Raw genomic sequence first — 21,945 nt, forward strand, 5'->3', positions numbered from 1 at the left:
GCTTTCAATGAGAATGACAGATCTATAACACATAGAACAGATCTACAGCTTCTTAGACTGGCTTTCAATGAGAATGACAGATCTACATCTCACATGTCTATGTGAATTTGGTCAGGTCGTCCATAAAGTGACATATTGCAGCTTTTAAGATCAGAGCAACAAAAAAAACACACAAAGTAGAATGACTGATCAGGAGCCCATAAAATGGCTGCTATACACGCCAGCTCCATTCTAGCTGATGGAATGATGCCAATAAAAAAACCCACCTTTAGTATTAGCAAACTGCTTTCAATAGCAATATGCATTTGACTATTATGTACATAAAAACTTTAGGTGCCGTTTAGTTGATTAGGTCCACAGGCTAGGTTGGATCAACCATTATATGGGTTCAAACATATCGTGTATCATGTTCATTGGAATATCAGGTTTAGACTGGACTCCTGGAGGCTGCACAGTACCTGTGCAGAAACTGTGCAGCAGGTAGCCTGACCACATCTGAAAGGTGTTGAAGAGGGGCCACCTGCTGGCCAGTTCCGGTACTGTGCAGAAACTACAACCTTTTATATTATTCTCCGTTGTCAAGGAAGCGCGTCCTCGGGTTGCCAACATGGCGTGTGTCTGTTGTACACAGACAACTGTAGGAATTAATTTAGCTAGAAAACGCTAACTTGTTTATTTTTTTTACTTGCTTATTAATAAAGTTTAGCTTTGGATCCTTTTTCCCCCGTGGTGTGTGGCAATGGTTGCCATTGCCAATGTGATATTACATGCGACGAAATGAACGGGAAAGCAGTGAGTGTTTAACGTTTCGTTAGCTGGGTCACTGCCCGTTTTCTATCTAGCATTTCTGTCTGGGTTTAGTTTTTTTGTCCTGGGTCTAATCCTGAACTGGGTCGAATGAAGACTGTGGGTGGTATTGGTAACCCTGTCGAGCCCGTCAGCTGTTTCCTAGAATGAAAGCTCTGAAGGACAACTTCTTCTACTCGTATCCTTGCACTACATTGGCATTGCTAATATAGCCTGGCTAACGTTGGCTCAGTGGGAAACATAACCTTAGGTAGTAGTGTGTTTTGTGTCTATTACCTATAGAGAAGTATCCAGCTAGTTTAGGTCCTAATGTTTATATTTTTTGAACAGAGTGGCAGACAGAGACTGGCAGGCAGGCAGACAGACAGGCAGGCAGGCAGGCAGACAGGCAGGCAGACTGGCAGGCAGACAGACAGGCAGGCAGACAGACAGACAGACAGACAGACAGGCAGGCAGGCAGACAGACAGGCAGACTGGACAGACTGGCAGGCAGGCAGGCAGAGGCAGACAGACAGACAGGCAGCAGACAGGCAGAGGCAGACAGGCAGAGGCAGACAGGCAGGCAGACTGGCAGGCAGGCAGACTGGGACAGGGACAGGCAGACAGGCAGACTGGCAGGCAGACTGGACAGGCAGACAGACAGACAGGCAGGCAGGCAGACAGGGACAGGCAGACAGGCAGACAGAGAGGCAGACAGAGGCAGGCAGCAGGCAGACAGACAGACAGGCAGGCAGACAGACAGAGGCAGACAGGCAGGCAGACAGACAGACAGACAGACAGACAGACAGACAGATAAACATTCTACTTTGATGTGTCATTTATATTCTGCAACTAAAGACCTATTCTTTCATTCATAAAACATTGAGTTTTTATTTGGCTAAAAGCTAAGGGTTAATAACATGGTTCTGACTATAAACATTCTACTTTGACATTTATATTCTGCAACTAGACCTAGCCAACATAAAACATTGAGTTTAGGCTGAAGCTAGGCTTAATAACAGAAGAGTTGTAGTGGGTGCTGCAGTTGTTGCCAAAAAGTAGGGTTGTTTATATTTACATGTATATCTTTGTTCTATTGTATGAATTGTACCTACTAATGACACAATCGGCATAAACACCTTAACCGGCCTGATGTCGAAACCAGCAGGATAGGAGCTGACGGGGTGTTTGAAAATGACCGGCATGTTCTGGTGGAGGAACAGAAGTCATGCAGGGCCCGAGCTCGCTGCTTCTCCCTGGAAACCAACCGACGAAGGAAGTAAGTTTCTTTACCTACGTTCTTCTGCTTAAAGCATAGCCTGGTCCCAGATCTGTTTGTGCTGTCATTGTGATGTGGCAGGTTACTACCTAACAACCGTAGGCCGTGTCTGAAAGCATAGCCTGGTCCCAGATCAGATCATAGCCTGGTCCCAGATCAGATCATAGCCTAACTAAAAATGAGTTGTATCTACATGTTCTTAAGTGTCCTGTGGTCTGGACCACCTCATTAGTACCCTGATGCTACCTACCTCCTCTACACTCTAACCACTAGACTACCTACCTCCTCTACACTCTAACCACTAGACTACCTACCTCCTCTACACTCTAACCACTAGACTACCTACCTCCTCTACACTCTAACCACTAGACTACCCTACCTCCTCTACACTCTAACCACTAGACTACCTACCTCCTCTACACTCTAACCACTAGACTACCTACCTCCTCTACACTCTAACCACTAGACTACCACTACACTAACCACTAGACTACCTACCCTCTACACTCTAACCACTAGACTACCCTACCTCCTCTACAGTCTAACCACTAGACTACCTACCTCCTCTACACTCTAACCACTAGACTACCTACCTCCTCTACACTCTAACCACTAGACTAGACCTCCTACACCTAACCACTAGACTACCTACCTCCTCTACACTCTAACCACTAGACTACCTACCTCCTCTACACTCTAACCACTAGACTACCCTGCTGCTACCTACCTCCTCTACACTCTAACCACTACGCTACCCTGCTGCTACCTACCTCCTCTACACTCTAACCACTACGCTACCCTGCTGCTACCCTACCTCCTCTACACTCTAACCACTAGACTACCCTGCCTCCTCTACACTCTAACCACTAGACTACCTGCCTCCTCTACACTCTAACCACTAGACTACCCTACCTCCTCTACACTCTAACCACTAGACTACCTACCTCCCTACACTCTAACCAATACACTACCCTGCTGCTACCTACCTCCTCTACACTCTAACCACTAGACTACCCTGCCTCCTCTACACTCTAACCACTAGACTACCTACCTCCTCTACACTCTAACCACTAGACTACCCTACCTCCTCTACACTCTAACCACTAGACTACCTACCTCCTCTACACTCTAACCACTAGACTACCCTGCTGCTACCTACCTCCTCTACACTCTAACCACTACGCTACCCTGCTGCTACCTACCTCCTCTACACTCTAACCACTAGACTACCCTGCCCTCTACACTCTAACCACTAGACTACCTACCTCCTCTACACTCTAACCACTAGACTACCTACCTCCTCTACACTCTAACCACTAGACTACCCTACCTCCTCTACACTCTAACCACTAGACTACCTGCCTCCTCTACACTCTAACCACTAGACCTACCCTGCTGCTACCTACCTCCTCTACACTCTAACCACTACGCTACCCTGCTGCTACCTACCTCCTCTACACTCTAACCACTAGACTACCCTGCTGCTACCTACCTCCTCTACACTCTAACCACTAGACTACCCTGCTGCTACCTACCCTCTACACTCTAACCACTAGACTACCCTGCTGCTACCTACCTCCTCTACACTCTAACCACTACGCTACCCTACCTCCTCTACACTCTAACCACTAGGCACCCTGCTGCTACCTACCTCCTCTACACTCTAACCACTAGACTACCCTGCTGCTACCTACCTCCTCTACACTCTAACCACTAGACTACCCTGCTACTACCTACCTCCTCTACACTCTAACCACTACGCTACCCTACCTCCTCTACACTCTAACCACAAGGCTACCCTGCCACCTCTACACTCTAACCACTAGGCTACCCTGCCTCCTCTACACTCTAACCACTAGACTACCCTACCTCCTCCACACTCTAACCACTAGGCTACCCTGCCTCCTCTACACTCTAACCACTAGACTACCCTGCCACCTCTACACTCTAACCACTAGGCTACCCTGCCTCCTCTACACTCTAACCACTAGGCTACCCTGCCTCCTCCACACTCTAACCACTAGGCTACCCTGCCACCTCTACACTCTAACCACTAGGCTACCCTGCCTCCTCTACACTCTAACCACTAGACTACCCTGCCTCCTCTACACTCTAACCACTAGACTACCCTGCCTCCTCTACACTCTAACCACTAGACTACCCTGCCTCCTCTACACTCTAACCACTAGGCTACCCTGCCTCCTCTACACTCTAACCACTAGGCTACCCTGCCTCCTCTACACTCTAACCACTAGACTACCCTGCCTCCTCTACACTCTAACCACTAGACTACCCTGCCTCCTCTACACTCTAACCACTAGACTACCCTGCCTCCTCCACACTCTAACCACTAGGCTACCTGCGACCTCTACACTCTAACCACTAGGCTACCTGCCTCCTCTACACTCTAACCACTAGACTACCCTGCCTCCTCTACACTCTAACCACTAGACTACCTACCTCCTCCACACTCTAACCACTAGACTACCCTACCTCCTCTACACTCTAACCACTAGACTACCTACCTCCTCTACACTCTAACCACTAGACTACCCTGCTGCTACCTACCTCCTCTACACTCTAACCACTACGCTACCCTGCTGCTACCTACCTCCTCTACACTCTAACCACTACGCTACCCTGCTGCTACCTACCTCCTCTACACTCTAACCACTAGACTACCCTGCCTCCTCTACACTCTAACCACTAGACTACCTGCCTCCTCTACACTCTAACCACTAGGCTACCTGCCACCTCTACACTCTAACCACTAGACTACCCTACCTCCTGTACACTCTAACCACTAGACTACCTACCTCCTCTACACTCTAACCAATACACTACCCTGCTGCTACCTACCTCCTCTACACTCTAACCACTAGACTACCCTGCCTCCTCTACACTCTAACCACTAGACTACCTACCTCCTCTACACTCTAACCACTAGACTACCCTACCTCCTCTACACTCTAACCACTAGACTACCTACCTCCTCTACACTCTAACCACTAGACTACCCTGCTGCTACCTACCTCCTCTACACTCTAACCACTACGCTACCCTGCTGCTACCTACCTCCTCTACACTCTAACCACTAGACTACCCTGCCCCCTACACTCTAACCACTAGACTACCTACCTCCTCTACACTCTAACCACTAGACTACCTACCTCCTCTACACTCTAACCACTAGACTACCCTACCTCCTCTACACTCTAACCACTAGACTACCTACCTCCTCTACACTCTAACCACTAGACTACCCTGCTGCTACCTACCTCCTCTACACTCTAACCACTACGACCCTGCTGCTACCTACCTCCTCTACACTCTAACCACTAGACTACCCTGCTGCTACCTACCTCCTCTACACTCTAACCACTAGACTACCCTGCTGCTACCTACCTCCTCTACACTCTAACCACTAGACTACCCTGCTGCTACCTACCTCCTCTACACTCTAACCACTACGCTACCCTACCTCCTCTACACTCTAACCACTAGGGCACCCTGCTGCTACCTACCTCCTCTACACTCTAACCACTAGACTACCCTGCTGCTACCTACCTCCTCTACACTCTAACCACTAGACTACCCTGCTACTACCTACCTCCTCTACACTATAACCACTAGACTACCCTGCTGCTACCACTAGACTACCTCCTCTACACTCTAACCACTACGCTACCCTACCTCCTCTACACTCTAACCACAAGGCTACCCTGCCACCTCTACACTCTAACCACTAGGCTACCCTGCCTCCTCTACACTCTAACCACTAGACTACCCTACCTCCTCCACACTCTAACCACTAGGCTACCCTGCCTCCTCTACACTCTAACCACTAGACTACCCTGCCACCTCTACACTCTAACCACTAGGCTACCCTGCCTCCTCTACACTCTAACCACTAGGCTACCCTGCCTCCTCCACACTCTAACCACTAGGCTACCCTGCCTCCTCTACACTCTAACCACTAGACTACCCTGCCTCCTCTACACTCTAACCACTAGACTACCCTGCCTCCTCTACACTCTAACCACTAGACTACCCTGCCTCCTCTACACTCTAACCACTAGGCTACCCTGCCTCCTCTACACTCTAACCACTAGGCTACCCTGCCTCCTCTACACTCTAACCACTAGACTACCCTGCCTCCTCTACACTCTAACCACTAGACTACCCTGCCTCCTCTACACTCTAACCACTAGACTACCCTGCCTCCTCCACACTCTAACCACTAGGCTACCTGCGACCTCTACACTCTAACCACTAGGCTACCTGCCTCCTCTACACTCTAACCACTAGACTACCCTGCCTCCTCTACACTCTAACCACTAGACTACCCTGCCGCCTCTACACTCTAACCACTAGGCTACCCTGCCACCTCTACACTCTAACCACTAGGCTACCCTGCCACCTCTACACTCTAACCACTAGGCTACCTGCGACCTCTACACTCTAACCACTACGCTACCTGCCTCCTCTACACTCTAACCACTAGACTACCCTGCCTCCTCTACACTCTAACCACTAGACTACCCTGCCGCCCCTACACTCTAACCACTAGGCTACCCTGCCGCCCCTACACTCTAACCACTAGGCTACCCTGCCTCCCACACTCTAACCACTAGGCTACCCTGCCTCCTCCACACTCTAACCACTAGGCTACCCTGCCTCCTCTACACTCTAACCACTAGGCTACCCTGCCACCTCTACACTCTAACCACTAGGCTACCCTGCCACCTCTACACTCTAACCACTAGGCTACCCTGACGCCTCTACACTCTAACCACTAGGCTACCCTGCCACCTCTACACTCTAACCACTAGGCTACCCTGACGCCTCTACACTCTAACCACTAGGCTACCCTGACGCCTCTACACTCTAACCACTAGGCTACCCTGCCACCACTACACTCTAACCACTAGGCTACCCTGCCACCTCTACACTCTAACTACTAGGCTACCCTGCCACCTCTACACTCTAACCACTAGGCTACCCTGCCACCTCTACACTCTAACCACTAGGCTACCCTGCCACCTCTACACTCTAACCACTAGGCTACCCTGCCACCTCTACACTCTAACCACTAGGCTACCCTGCCACCTCTACACTCTAACCACTAGGCTACCCTGCCACCTCTACACTCTAACCACTAGGCTACCCTGCCACCTCTACACTCTAACCACTAGGCTACCCTGACGCCTCTACACTCTAACCACTAGGCTACCCTACCTCCTCTACACTCTAACCACTAGGCTACCCTGCCGCCTCTACACTCTAACAACTAGGCTACCCTGCCACCTCTACACTCTAACCACTAGGCTACCCTGACGCCTCTACACTCTAACCACTAGGCTACCCTGACGCCTCTACACTCTAACCACTAGGCTACCCTGCCGCCTCTACACTCTAACCACTAGGCTACCCTGCCACCTCTACACTCTAACCACTAGGCTACCCTGCCACCTCTACACTCTAACCACTAGGCTACCTGCGACCTCTACACTCTAACCACTAGGCTACCTGCCTCCTCTACACTCTAACCACTAGGCTACCTGCCTCCTCTACACTCTAACCACTAGGCTACCTGCCTCCTCTACACTCTAACCACTAGACTACCTACCTCCTCTACACTCTAACCACTAGACTACCTACCTCCTCTACACTCTAACCACTAGACTACCTACCTCCTCTACACTCTAACCACTAGACTACCTACCTCCTCTACACTCTAACCACTAGACTACCCTACCTCCTCTACACTCTAACCACTAGACTACCCTACCTCCTCTACAGTCTAACCACTAGACTACCTACCTCCTCTACACTCTAACCACTAGACTACCTACCTCCTCTACACTCTAACCACTAGACTACCTACCTCCTCCACACTCTAACCACTAGACTACCCTACCTCCTCTACACTCTAACCACTAGACTACCTACCTCCTCTACACTCTAACCACTAGACTACCCTGCTGCTACCTACCTCCTCTACACTCTAACCACTACGCTACCCTGCTGCTACCTACCTCCTCTACACTCTAACCACTAGACTACCCTGCCTCCTCTACACTCTAACCACTAGACTACCTACCTCCTCTACACTCTAACCACTAGACTACCTACCTCCTCTACACTCTAACCACTAGACTACCTACCTCCTCTACACTCTAACCACTAGACTACCTGCCTCCTCTACACTCTAACCACTAGACTACCCTACCTCCTCTACACTCTAACCACTAGACTACCTACCTCCTCTACACTCTAACCAATACACTACCCTGCTGCTACCTACCTCCTCTACACTCTAACCACTAGACTACCCTGCCTCCTCTACACTCTAACCACTAGACTACCTACCTCCTCTACACTCTAACCACTAGACTACCCTACCTCCTCTACACTCTAACCACTAGACTACCTACCTCCTCTACACTCTAACCACTAGACTACCCTGCTGCTACCTACCTCCTCTACACTCTAACCACTACGCTACCCTGCTGCTACCTACCTCCTCTACACTCTAACCACTAGACTACCCTGCCCCCTACACTCTAACCACTAGACTACCTACCTCCTCTACACTCTAACCACTAGACTACCTACCTCCTCTACACTCTAACCACTAGACTACCCTACCTCCTCTACACTCTAACCACTAGACTACCTACCTCCTCTACACTCTAACCACTAGACTACCCTGCTGCTACCTACCTCCTCTACACTCTAACCACTACGCTACCCTGCTGCTACCTACCTCCTCTACACTCTAACCACTAGACTACCCTGCTGCTACCTACCTACCTCTACACTCTAACCACTAGACTACCCTGCTGCTACCTACCTAACCACTACACTCTAACCACTAGACTACCCTGCTGCTACCTACCTCCTCTACACTCTAACCACTACGCTACCCTACCTCCTCTACACTCTAACCACTAGGGCACCCTGCTGCTACCTACCTCCTCTACACTCTAACCACTAGACTACCCTGCTGCTACCTACCTCCTCTACACTCTAACCACTAGACTACCCTGCTGCTACCTACCTCCTCTACACTCTAACCACTAGACTACCCTGCTGCTACCTACCTCCTCTACACTCTAACCACTAGGCTACCCTGCCTCCTCTACACTCTAACCACTAGACTACCCTACCTCCTCCACACTCTAACCACTAGGCTACCCTGCCTCCTCTACACTCTAACCACTAGACTACCCTGCCACCTCTACACTCTAACCACTAGGCTACCCTGCCTCCTCCACACTCTAACCACTAGGCTACCCTGCCTCCTCTACACTCTAACCACTAGACTACCCTGCCTCCTCTACACTCTAACCACTAGACTACCCTGCCTCCTCTACACTCTAACCACTAGACTACCCTGCCTCCTCTACACTCTAACCACTAGGCTACCCTGCCTCCTCTACACTCTAACCACTAGGCTACCCTGCCTCCTCTACACTCTAACCACTAGACTACCCTGCCTCCTCTACACTCTAACCACTAGACTACCCTGCCTCCTCTACACTCTAACCACTAGACTACCCTGCCTCCTCCACACTCTAACCACTAGGCTACCCTGCCTCCTCCACACTCTAACCACTAGGCTACCCTGCCACCTCTACACTCTAACCACTAGGCTACCCTGCCACCTCTACACTCTAACCACTAGGCTACCTGCCTCCTCTACACTCTAACCAGTAGGCTACCCTACCTCCTCTACACTCTAACCACTAGGCTACCCTGCCTCCTCTACACTCTAACCACTAGGCACCCTGCCACCTCTACACTCTAACCACTAGGCTACCCTGACACCTCTACACTCTAACTACTAGGCTACCCTGCCACCTCTACACTCTAACCACTAGGCTACCCTGACACCTCTACACTCTAACTACTAGGCTACCCTGCCACCTCTACACTCTAACCACTAGGCTACCCTGACGCCTCTACACTCTAACCACTAGGCTACCCTGACGCCTCTACACTCTAACCACTAGGCTACCCTGACACCTCTACACTCTAACCACTAGGCTACCCTGACGCCTCTACACTCTAACCACTAGGCTACCCTGCCACCACTACACTCTAACCACTAGGCTACCCTGCCACCTCTACACTCTAACTACTAGGCTACCCTGCCACCTCTACACTCTAACCACTAGACTACCCTGCCTCCTCTACACTCTAACCACTAGACTACCCTGCCTCCTCTACACTCTAACCACTAGACTACCCTGCCTCCTCTACACTCTAACCACTAGGCTACCCTGCCTCCTCTACACTCTAACCACTAGGCTACCCTGCCTCCTCTACACTCTAACCACTAGACTACCCTGCCTCCTCTACACTCTAACCACTAGACTACCCTGCCTCCTCTACACTCTAACCACTAGACTACCCTGCCTCCTCCACACTCTAACCACTAGGCTACCCTGCCTCCTCCACACTCTAACCACTAGGCTACCCTGCCACCTCTACACTCTAACCACTAGGCTACCCTGCCACCTCTACACTCTAACCACTAGGCTACCTGCCTCCTCTACACTCTAACCACTAGGCTACCCTACCTCCTCTACACTCTAACCACTAGGCTACCCTGCCTCCTCTACACTCTAACCACTAGGCACCCTGCCACCTCTACACTCTAACCACTAGGCTACCCTGCCACCTCTACACTCTAACCACTAGGCTACCTGCGACCTCTACACTCTAACCACTAGGCTACCTGCCTCCTCTACACTCTAACCACTAGACTACCCTGCCTCCTCTACACTCTAACCACTAGACTACCCTGCCGCCTCTACACTCTAACCACCACTAGGCTACCCTGCCACCTCTACACTCTAACCACTAGGCTACCCTGCCACCTCTACACTCTAACCACTAGGCTACCTGCGACCTCTACACTCTAACCACTAGGCTACCTGCCTCCTCTACACTCTAACCACTAGACTACCCTGCCTCCTCTACACTCTAACCACTAGACTACCCTGCCGCCCCTACACTCTAACCACTAGGCTACCCTGCCGCCCCTACACTCTAACCACTAGACTACCCTGCCTCCTCTACACTCTAACCACTAGGCTACCCTGCCTCCTCCACACTCTAACCACTAGGCTACCCTGCCTCCTCCACACTCTAACCACTAGGCTACCCTGCCTCCTCTACACTCTAACCACTAGGCTACCCTGACGCCTCTACACTCTAACCACTAGGCTACCCTGCCACCTCTACACTCTAACCACTAGGCTACCCTGACACCTCTACACTCTAACTACTAGGCTACCCTGCCACCTCTACACTCTAACCACGAGGCTACCCTGACACCTCTACACTCTAACTACTAGGCTACCCTGCCGCCTCTACACTCTAACCACTAGGCTACCCTGACGCCTCTACACTCTAACCACTAGGCTACCCTGACGCCCTACACTCTAACCACTAGGCTACCCTGACGCCTCTACACTCTAACCACTAGGCTACCCTGACGCCTCTACACTCTAACCACTAGGCTACCCTGCCACCACTACACTCTAACCACTAGGCTACCCTGCCACCTCTACACTCTAACTACTAGGCTACCCTGCCACCTCTACACTCTAACCACTAGGCTACCCTGCCACCTCTACACTCTAACCACTAGGCTACCCTGACGCCTCTACACTCTAACCACTAGGCTACCCTGCCTCCTCTACACTCTAACCACTAGGCTACCCTGCCACCTCTACACTCTAACCACTAGGCTACCCTGACACCTCTACACTCTAACCACTAGACTACCTACCTCCTCTACACTCTAACCAATACACTACCCTGCTGCTACCTACCTCCTCTACACTCTAACCACTAGACTACCCTGCCTCCTCTACACTCTAACCACTAGACTACCTACCTCCTCTACACTCTAACCACTAGACTACCCTACCTCCTCTACACTCTAACCACTAGACTACCTACCTCCTCTACACTCTAACCACTAGACTACCCTGCTGCTACCTACCTCCTCTACACTCTAACCACTACGCTACCCTGCTGCCTCTACACTCTAACCACTAGGCTACCCTGACACCTCTACACTCTAACCACTAGGCTACCCTGACACCTCTACACTCTAACCACTAGGCTACCCTGACGCTCCACACTCTAACCACTAGGCTACCCTGCCTCCTCCACACTCTAACCACTAGGCTACCCTGCCTCCTCTACACTCTAACCACTAGACTACCTACCTCCTCTACACTCTAACCACTAGACTACCCTGCTGCTACCTACCTCCTCTACTACACTCTAACCACTACGCTACCCTGCTGCTACCTACCTCCTCTACACTCTAACCACTAGACTACCCTGCCCCCTACACTCTAACCACTAGACTACCTACCTCCTCTACACTCTAACCACTAGACTACCTACCTCCTCTACACTCTAACCACTAGGCTACCCTGCCACCTCTACACTCTAACCACAAGGCTACCCTGACACCTCTACACTCTAACCACTAGGCTACCCTGACGCCTCCACACTCTAACCACTAGACTACCCTGCCTCCTCTACACTCTAACCACTAGACTACCTACCTCCTCTACACTCTAACCACTAGACTACCCTACCTCCTCTACACTCTAACCACTAGACTACCTACCTCCTCTACACTCTAACCACTAGACTACCCTGCTGCTACCTACCTCCTCTACACTCTAACCACTACGCTACCCTGCTGCTACCTACCTCCTCTACACTCTAACCACTAGACTACCCTGCCCCCTACACTCTAACCACTAGACTACCTACCTCCTCTACACTCTAACCACTAGACTACCTACCTCCTCTACACTCTAACCACTAGACTACCCTACCTCCTCTACACTCTAACCACTAGACTACCTACCTCCTCTACACTCTAACCACTAGACTACCCTGCTGCTACCTACCTCCTCTACACTCTAACCACTACGCTACCCTGCTGCTACCTACCTCCTCTACACTCTAACCACTAGACTACCCTGCTGCTACCTACCTCCTCTACACTCTAACCACTAGACTACCCTGCTGCTACCTACCTCCTCTACACTCTAACCACTAGACTACCCTGCTGCTACCTACCTCCTCTACACTCTAACCACTACGCTACCCTACCTCCTCTACACTCTAACCACTAGGGCACCCTGCTGCTACCTACCTCCTCTACACTCTAACCACTAGGGTACCCTGCTGCTACCTACCTCCTCTACACTCTAACCACTAGACTACCCTGCTGCTACCTACCTCCTCTACACTCTAACCACTAGACTACCCTGCTGCTACCTACCTCCTCTACACTCTAACCACTAGGCTACCCTGCCTCCTCTACACTCTAACCACTAGACTACCCTACCTCCTCCACACTCTAACCACTAGACTACCCTGCCTCCTCTACACTCTAACCACTAGACTACCCTGCCACCTCTACACTCTAACCACTAGGCTACCCTGCCTCCTCTACACTCTAACCACTAGGCTACCCTGCCTCCTCTACACTCTAACCACTAGACTACCCTGCCTCCTCTACACTCTAACCACTAGACTACCCTGCCTCCTCTACACTCTAACCACTAGACTACCCTGCCTCCTCCACACTCTAACCACTAGGCTACCCTGCCTCCTCCACACTCTAACCACTAGGCTACCCTGCCACCTCTACACTCTAACCACTAGGCTACCCTGCCATCTCTACACTCTAACCACTAGGCTACCTGCCTCCTCTACACTCTAACCAGTAGGCTACCCTACCTCCTCTACACTCTAACCACTAGGCTACCCTGCCTCCTCTACACTCTAACCACTAGGCACCCTGCCACCTCTACACTCTAACCACTAGGCTACCCTGCCACCTCTACACTCTAACCACTAGGCTACCTGCGACCTCTACACTCTAACCACTAGGCTACCTGCCTCCTCTACACTCTAACCACTAGACTACCCTGCCTCCTCTACACTCTAACCACTAGACTACCCTGCCGCCTCTACACTCTAACCACTAGGCTACCCTGCCACCTCTACACTCTAACCACTAGGCTACCCTGCCACCTCTACACTCTAACCACTAGGCTACCTGCCGACCTCTACACTCTAACCACTAGGCTACCCTGACACCTCTACACTCTAACTACTAGGCTACCCTGCCACCTCTACACTCTAACCACTAGGCTACCCTGACGCCTCTACACTCTAACCACTAGGCTACCCTGACGCCTCTACACTCTAACCACTAGGCTACCCTGACGCCTCTACACTCTAACCACTAGGCTACCCTGACACCTCTACACTCTAACCACTAGGCTACCCTGCCACCACTACACTCTAACCACTAGGCTACCCTGACGCCTCTACACTCTAACCACTAGGCTACCCTGCCGCCTCTACACTCTAACAACTAGGCTACCCTGCCACCTCTACACTCTAACCACTAGGCTACCCTGACGCCTCTACACTCTAACCACTAGGCTACCTGCCTCCTCTACACTCTAACCACTAGGCTACCTGCCTCCTCTACACTCTAACCACTAGGCTACCTGCCTCCTCTACACTCTAACCACTAGGCTACCTGCCTCCTCTACACTCTAACCACTAGGCTACCCTGCCTCCTCTACACTCTAACCACTAGGCTACCCTGCCACCTCGACACTCAAACAGCTTCTATCTCAAGGCCATCAGACTGTTAAACAGCTTCTATCTCAAGGCCATCAGACTGTTAAACAGCTTCTATCTCAAGGCCATCAGACTGTTAAACAGCCACCACTAACATTGAGTGGCTGCTGCCAACACACTGACACTGACACTGACTCAACTCCAGCCACTTCAATAATGGGAATTGATGGGAAATTATGTAAATATATCACTAGCCACTTTAAACAATGCTACCTTATATAATGTAACTTACCCTACATTATTCATCTCATATGCATCCGTATATACTGTACTCTATATCATCGACTGCATCCTTATGTAATACATGTATCACTAGCCACTTTAACTATGCCACTTGGTTTACATACTTATCTCATATGTATATACTGTACTCGATATCATCTACTGTATCTTGCCTATGCTGCTCTGTACCATCACTCATTCATATATCCTTATGTACATATTCTTTATCCCCTTACACTGTGTATAAGACAGTAGTTTTGGAATTGTTAGTTAGATTACTTGTTGGTTATTACTGCACTGTCGGAACTAGAAGCACAAGCATTTCACTACACTCGCATTAACATCTGCTAACCATGTGTATGTGACAAATAAAATTTGATTTGATTTGATAACCACTAGGGTACCCTGCCGCCTCTACATGTTCTAAAGTGACCTTTGGTCTGGACCATGTCATTAGCACCCTGCTGCTACTAGCGAATCCCTCCGTCCAAGTACAACTCATATTTCTGCCCTGTTTAGTGCACTACTTTTGTTATATGTAACCTTGTATTTAGCTAGGTAAATTCTTATTTACAATGACGGCCTACCGGGGAACAGTGGGTTAACAGCCTTGTTCGGGGGGCAGAATGATATATATTTTTTTAACCTTGTCAGCTCTGAGATTCGATCTACCAACCTTTCGGTTACTGGCCCAACACTCTAACCGCTACCTGGCGCCCCGTAATTTTCCTAATGGATTGATTAAATGGTGTAAATGTTGTTTTGGGGGGTCACGTCAGGGTTCCATTTGGGCCACTGTGACTGTAAAGCTATGTAGAGGAGGACACATCCACTGTGACTGTAAAGCTATCTAGAGGAGGACACAGCCACTGTGACTGTAAAGCTATCTAGAGGAGGACACAGCCACTGTGACTATAAAGCTATCTAGAGGAGGACACAGCCACTGTGACTGTAAAGCTATCTAGAGGAGGACACAGCCACTGTGACTATAAAGCTATCTAGAGGAGGACACAGCCACTGTGACTGTAAAGCTATCTAGAGGAGGACACATCCACTGTGACTGTAAAGCTATCTAGAGGAGGACACATCCACTGTGACTGTAAAGCTATCTAGAGGAGGACACATCCACTGTGACTGTAAAGCTATCTAGAGGAGGACACAGCCACTGTGACTGTAAAGCTATCTAGAGGAGGACACAGCCACTGTGACTATAAAGCTATCTAGGACACATCCACTGTGAGTAAAGATCACACTCCACTGTGACTATAAAGCTATCTAGAGGAGGACACCTCCACTGTGACTATAAAGCTATCTAGAGGACACCTCCACTGTGGACACAGCCACTGTGACTGTAAAGCTATCTAGAGGAGGACACATCCACTGTGACTATAAAGCTATCTAGAGGAGGACACATCCACTGTGACTGTAAAGCTATCTAGAGGAGGACACCTCCACTGTGACTATAAAGCTATCTAAAGCTATCTAGAGGAGGAGGACATCTAGAGGAGGACCTCCACTGTGACTGTAAAGCTATCTAGAGGAGGACACCTCCACTGTGACTATAAAGCTATCTAGAGGAGGACACCTCCACTGTGACTATAAAGCTATCTAGAGGAGGACACCTCCACTGTGACTATAAAGCTATCTAGAGGAGGACACCTCCACTGTGACTATAAAGCTATCTAGAGGAGGACACCTCCACTGTGACTATAAAGCTATCTAGAGGAGGACACTCCACTGTGACTATAAACTATCTCCACTGTGACTATAAAGCTATCTAGAGGAGGACACAGCCACTGTGACTGTAAAGCTATCTAGAGGAGGACACCTCCACTGTGACTATAAAGCTATCTAGAGGAGGACACCTCCACTGTGACTATAAAGCTATCTAGAGGAGGACACCTCCACTGTGACTATAAACTATCTCCACTGTGACTATAAAGCTATCTAGAGGAGGACACCTCCACTGTGACTATAAAGCTATCTAGAGGAGGACACAGCCACTGTGACTGTAAAGCTATCTAGAGGAGGACACCTCCACTGTGACTATAAAGCTATCTAGAGGAGGACACCTCCACTGTGACTATAAAGCTATCTAGAGGAGGACACACCTCCACTGTGACTGTAAAGCTATCTAGAGGAGGACACATCCACTGTGACTGTAAAGCTATCTAGGAGGAGTGACACAGCCACTGTGACTATAAAGCTATCTAGAGGAGGACACAGCCACTGTGACTATAAAGCTATCTAGAGGAGGACACCTCCACTGTGACTATAAAGCTATCTAGAGGAGGACACCTCCACTGTGACTATAAAGCTATCTAGAGGAGGAGGACACATCCACTGTGACTATAAAGCTATCTAGAGGAGGACACATCCACTGTGACTATAAAGCTATCTAGAGGAGGACACCACTGTGACTATAAAGCTATCTAGAGGAGGACACAGCCACTGTGACTGTAAAGCTATCTAGAGGAGGACACATCCACTGTGACTATAAAGCTATCTACTGTGAGGAGGACACCTCCACTGTGACTATAAACTATCTAGAGGAGGACACCTCCACTGTGACTATAAAGCTATCTAGAGGACACCTCCAGGACACCTCCACTGTGACTATAAACTATCTAGAGGAGGACACTCCCACTGTGACTATAAAGCTATCTAGAGGAGGACACCTCCACTGTGACTGTAAAGCTATCTAGAGGAGGACACATCCACTGTGACTATAAAGCTATCTAGAGGAGGACACCTCCACTGTGACTATAAAGCTATCTAGAGGAGGACACATCCACTGTGACTATAAAGCTATCTAGAGGAGGACACCTCCACTGTGACTATAAAGCTATCTAGAGGAGGACACATCCACTGTGACTGTAAAGCTATCTAGAGGAGGACACCTCCACTGTGACTATAAAGCTATCTAGAGGAGGACACATCCACTGTGACTATAAAGCTATCTAGAGGAGGACACAGCCACTGTGACTGTAAAGCTATCTAGAGGAGGACACAGCCACTGTGACTATAAAGCTATCTAGAGGAGGACACAGCCACTGTGACTATCTAGAGGAGGACACCTCCAGCTATCTAGAGGAGGACACCTCCACTGTGACTATCTAGAGGAGGACACATCCACTGTGACTATAAAGCTATCTAGAGGAGGACACCTCCACTGTGACTATAAAGCTATCTAGAGGAGGACACATCCACTGTGACTATAAAGCTATCTAGAGGAGGACACACTCCACTGTGACTGTAAAGCTATCTAGAGGAGGACACCTCCACTGTGACCTACTGTGACATCCACTGTGACTATAAAGCTATCTAGAGGAGGACACATCCACTGTGACTGTAAAGCTATCTAGAGGAGGACACATCCACTGTGACTGTAAAGCTATCTAGAGGAGGACACAGCCACTGTGACTGTAAAGCTATCTAGAGGAGGACACATCCACTGTGACTGTAAAGCTATCTAGAGGAGGACACATCCACTGTGACTGTAAAGCTATCTAGAGGAGGACACATCCACTGTGACTGTAAAGCTATCTAGAGGAGGACACCTCCACTGTGACTATAAAGCTATCTAGAGGAGGACACATCCACTGTGACTGTAAAGCTATCTAGAGGAGGACACAGCCACTGTGACTGTAAAGCTATCTAGAGGAGGACACATCCACTGTGACTAAAACTATCTAGAGGAGGACACCTCCACTGTGACTGTAAAGCTATCTAGAGGAGGACACATCCACTGTGACTAAAACTATCTAGAGGAGGACACCTCCACTGTGACTAAAGCTACTAGAGGAGTGACCCTCCACTGTGACTAAAGCTATCTGGAGGAGGACACCTCCACTGTGACTAAAGCTAGGAGGAGGACCAGCCTACTGTGACTGTAAAGCTATCTAGAGGAGGACACATCCACTGTGACTATAAAGCTATCTAGAGGAGGACACAGCCACTGTGACTATAAAGCTATCTAGAGGAGGACACAGCCACTGTGACTATAAAGCTATCTAGAGACCCTCCACTGTGACACAGCCACTGTGACTATAAAGCTATCTAGAGGAGGACACCTCCACTGTGACTATAAAGCTATCTAGAGGAGGACACAGCCACTGTGACTATAAAGCTATCTAGAGGAGGACACAGCCACTGTGACTATAAAGCTATCTAGAGGAGGTCCACTGTGAGCCACTGTGACTGTAAAGCTATCTAGAGGAGGACACAGCCACTGTGACTATAAAGCTATCTAGAGGAGGACACATCCACTGTGACTGTCCAAAGCTATCTAGAGGAGGACACCTCCACTGTGACTATAAAGCTATCTAGAGGAGGACACCTCCACTGTAAAGACTATCTGGAGGAGGACCCTCCACTATCTGGAGGAGGACACATCCACTGTGAGGAGACCCTCCAGGTGTGACACCTCCACTGTGACTATAAAGCTATCTAGAGGAGGACACAGCCACTGTGACTATAAAGCTATCTAGAGGAGGACACCTCCACTGTGACTATAAAGCTATCTAGAGGAGGACACCTCCACTGTGACTATAAAGCTATCTAGAGGAGGTTTTTCAACAATGTGCTGGTGACCCTGTCAGGTCTGACTAGACTACTGAGACCCTGTCAAGTCTGACTAGTACTGGAGGGGTGACCCCCTGACTAGACTACTGGAGGGGTGCTCTGCAAGTCAGGCTGACTAGACTGGAGGGGTTTCAGGTCTGGACTACTGGAGGGGTGACCCTGTCAGGTCTGACTAGACTACTGGAGGGATGACCCTGTCAGGTCTGACTAGACTACTGGAGGTGTGACCCTGTCAGGTCCCTGACTTCAGGGAGGGGTGACCCTGTCAGGTCTGACTAGGACTACTGGAGACTGGTGACCCTGTCAGGTCTGACTAGACTACTGGAGGGGTGACCCTGTCAGGTCTGACTAGACTACTGGAGGGGTGACCCTGTCAGGATAGACTACTGGAGGGGTGACCCTCATTGTTACATCAGACACTGGATTTTATCCTGTTATCTTGAACCCTAGACCTCCTGGTGACCCTGTCAGGTCTGAGCCTGTCAGGTCTGACTAGACTACTGGAGGGGTGACCCTGTCAGGCCAGGGCTGTCAGGTCTGACTAGACTACTGGAGGGGTGACCCTGTCAGGTCTGACTAGACTACTGGAGGGGTGACCCTGTCAGGTCTGACTAGACTACTGGAGGGGTGACCCTGTCAGGTCTGACTAGACTACTGGAGGGGTGACCCTGTCAGGTCTGACTAGACTACTGGGGGGTGACCCTGTCAGGTCTGACTAGACTACTGGAGGGGTGACCCTGTCAGGTCTGACTAGACTACTGGAGGGGTGACCCTGTCAGGTCTGACTAGACTACTGGAGGGGTGACCCTGTCAGGTCTGACTAGACTACTGGAGGGGTGACCCTGTCAGGTCTGACTAGACTACTGGAGGGGTGACCCTGTCAGGTCTGACTAGACTACTGGAGGGGTGACCCTGTCAGGTCTGACTAGACTACTGGAGGGGTGACCCTGTCAGGTCTGACTAGACTACTGGAGGGGTGACCCTGTCAGGTAGACTACTGACTACTGGAGACTAGACTACTGGAGGGGTGACCCTGTCAGGTCTGACTAGACTACTGGAGGGTGACTAGACTACTGGAGGTCTCAGGTCTGACTAGACTACTGGAGGGTGATTTATTGTAGAATAAATGTGGAGAGCTCCAGAGACCGCTGACAGGACAGAAGTAGGATTAAGTCAGCGTTAGGGTTTCTAAGGACAACACTACCTAATGTGTGTGTGTGTGTGTGTGTGTGTGTGTGTGTGTGTGTGTGTGTGTGTGTGTGTGTGTGTGTGTGTGTGTGTGTGTGTGTGTGTGTGTGTGTGTGTGTGTGTGTGTGTGTGTGTGTGTGTGTGTGTGTGTGTATATGTGTGTGTGAGATTAATAAACAGTAGCCAACCTCTTTAATTGTTTACTTCTATGGAAGGAGCATTTCCAGGCCAGCCAAGAGAAGTCTTCCTGGGAGAAATCATCATATTGTTTTTGAAGCCATTTACCAAGGTGTCCTGTGTGGCTCAGTTGGTAGAGCAGGGTGCTTGCATCGCCCAAAGGTTATGGGTCCGATTCTCGCTCGGGCCACCCACACATATGTATCTACAAATGACTGTCAGTCGCTTTAGATAAAAGTGTCTGTTAAATGGCACATATTCTATAATATTGTGAGTTTTTGTTCATAAAAGCCTGATATGTAATTTTCCCTCTCTAAACCAACCAGTTGTCATAGGAGTGTTTCCTTCAACTATTTAATGACTGCTGTGAATGTACCTCAAGGAATTAACTCAGTTTCCTGTGGGCTTAAACAAAAGATCACTTCAATCAATCTTGATGGAACTGGGACCAGGTTAAAACCTATGTGAAAATGCTAGTCGGAGGAGTTGGCTAAAGTACAATCTGGGACCAGTCTATATATTCTCGTTGTGACTATGATAATAAGAGAATAGTTGGTTAAACAGGTCTGGGACCAGTCTGTAATGTGTTTTCCATGCAGGGTTCTGGAGGAGAGGAGTTGGTTAAACAGGTCTGGGACCAGTCTGTAATGTGTTTTCCATGCAGGGTTCTGGAGGAGAGGAGTTGGTTAAACAGGTCTGGGACCAGTCTGTAATGTGTTCTCTGTGTTCTCCATGCAGGGTTCTGGAGGAGAGGAGGAAGCTGTGGGACATCCAGGAACAGAGGCTGAGGGAAAGCATCCTACAGCAACGTAAACAGAGAGTCCAGGATGCTACCGAACGCTTCCAGAGGGCACATCTGCCCCCCTCACAGAGACGCAGACAATGTCAGTCGCACAACCCAAAGTTGTGTTTCACACAGAAAAACACAATTACTGGTCTCTACTTTACTCTTTGTGGTTTGTAACTGTAATGTGTTCTTGAGAAAATACGTGAATAGAATG

At 49.6% G+C, this 21,945-nt stretch overlaps 1 protein-coding gene across 1 annotated transcript in view; it reads left to right on the forward strand.

Annotated features, from left to right (window-relative positions):
• Positions 1 to 594: 594 nt before the first annotated feature.
• The window catches only part of cep126 (centrosomal protein 126), a 56,925-nt gene continuing 35,574 nt past the window's right edge, over positions 595 to 21,945 (forward strand). Inside the window, exons 1-3 of the mRNA XM_042294987.1 lie at positions 595 to 985; positions 1,952 to 2,065; positions 21,683 to 21,828. Of these exons, the coding sequence (XP_042150921.1) occupies positions 954 to 985; positions 1,952 to 2,065; positions 21,683 to 21,828 (292 nt within the window). The 5' untranslated portion in view covers positions 595 to 953. The remainder of the gene's footprint in view (positions 986 to 1,951; positions 2,066 to 21,682; positions 21,829 to 21,945) is intronic.

This window comes from Oncorhynchus tshawytscha, linkage group LG13 (assembly GCF_018296145.1).
Source record: "Oncorhynchus tshawytscha isolate Ot180627B linkage group LG13, Otsh_v2.0, whole genome shotgun sequence".
NCBI classification, from domain to species: domain Eukaryota; kingdom Metazoa; phylum Chordata; class Actinopteri; order Salmoniformes; family Salmonidae; genus Oncorhynchus; species Oncorhynchus tshawytscha.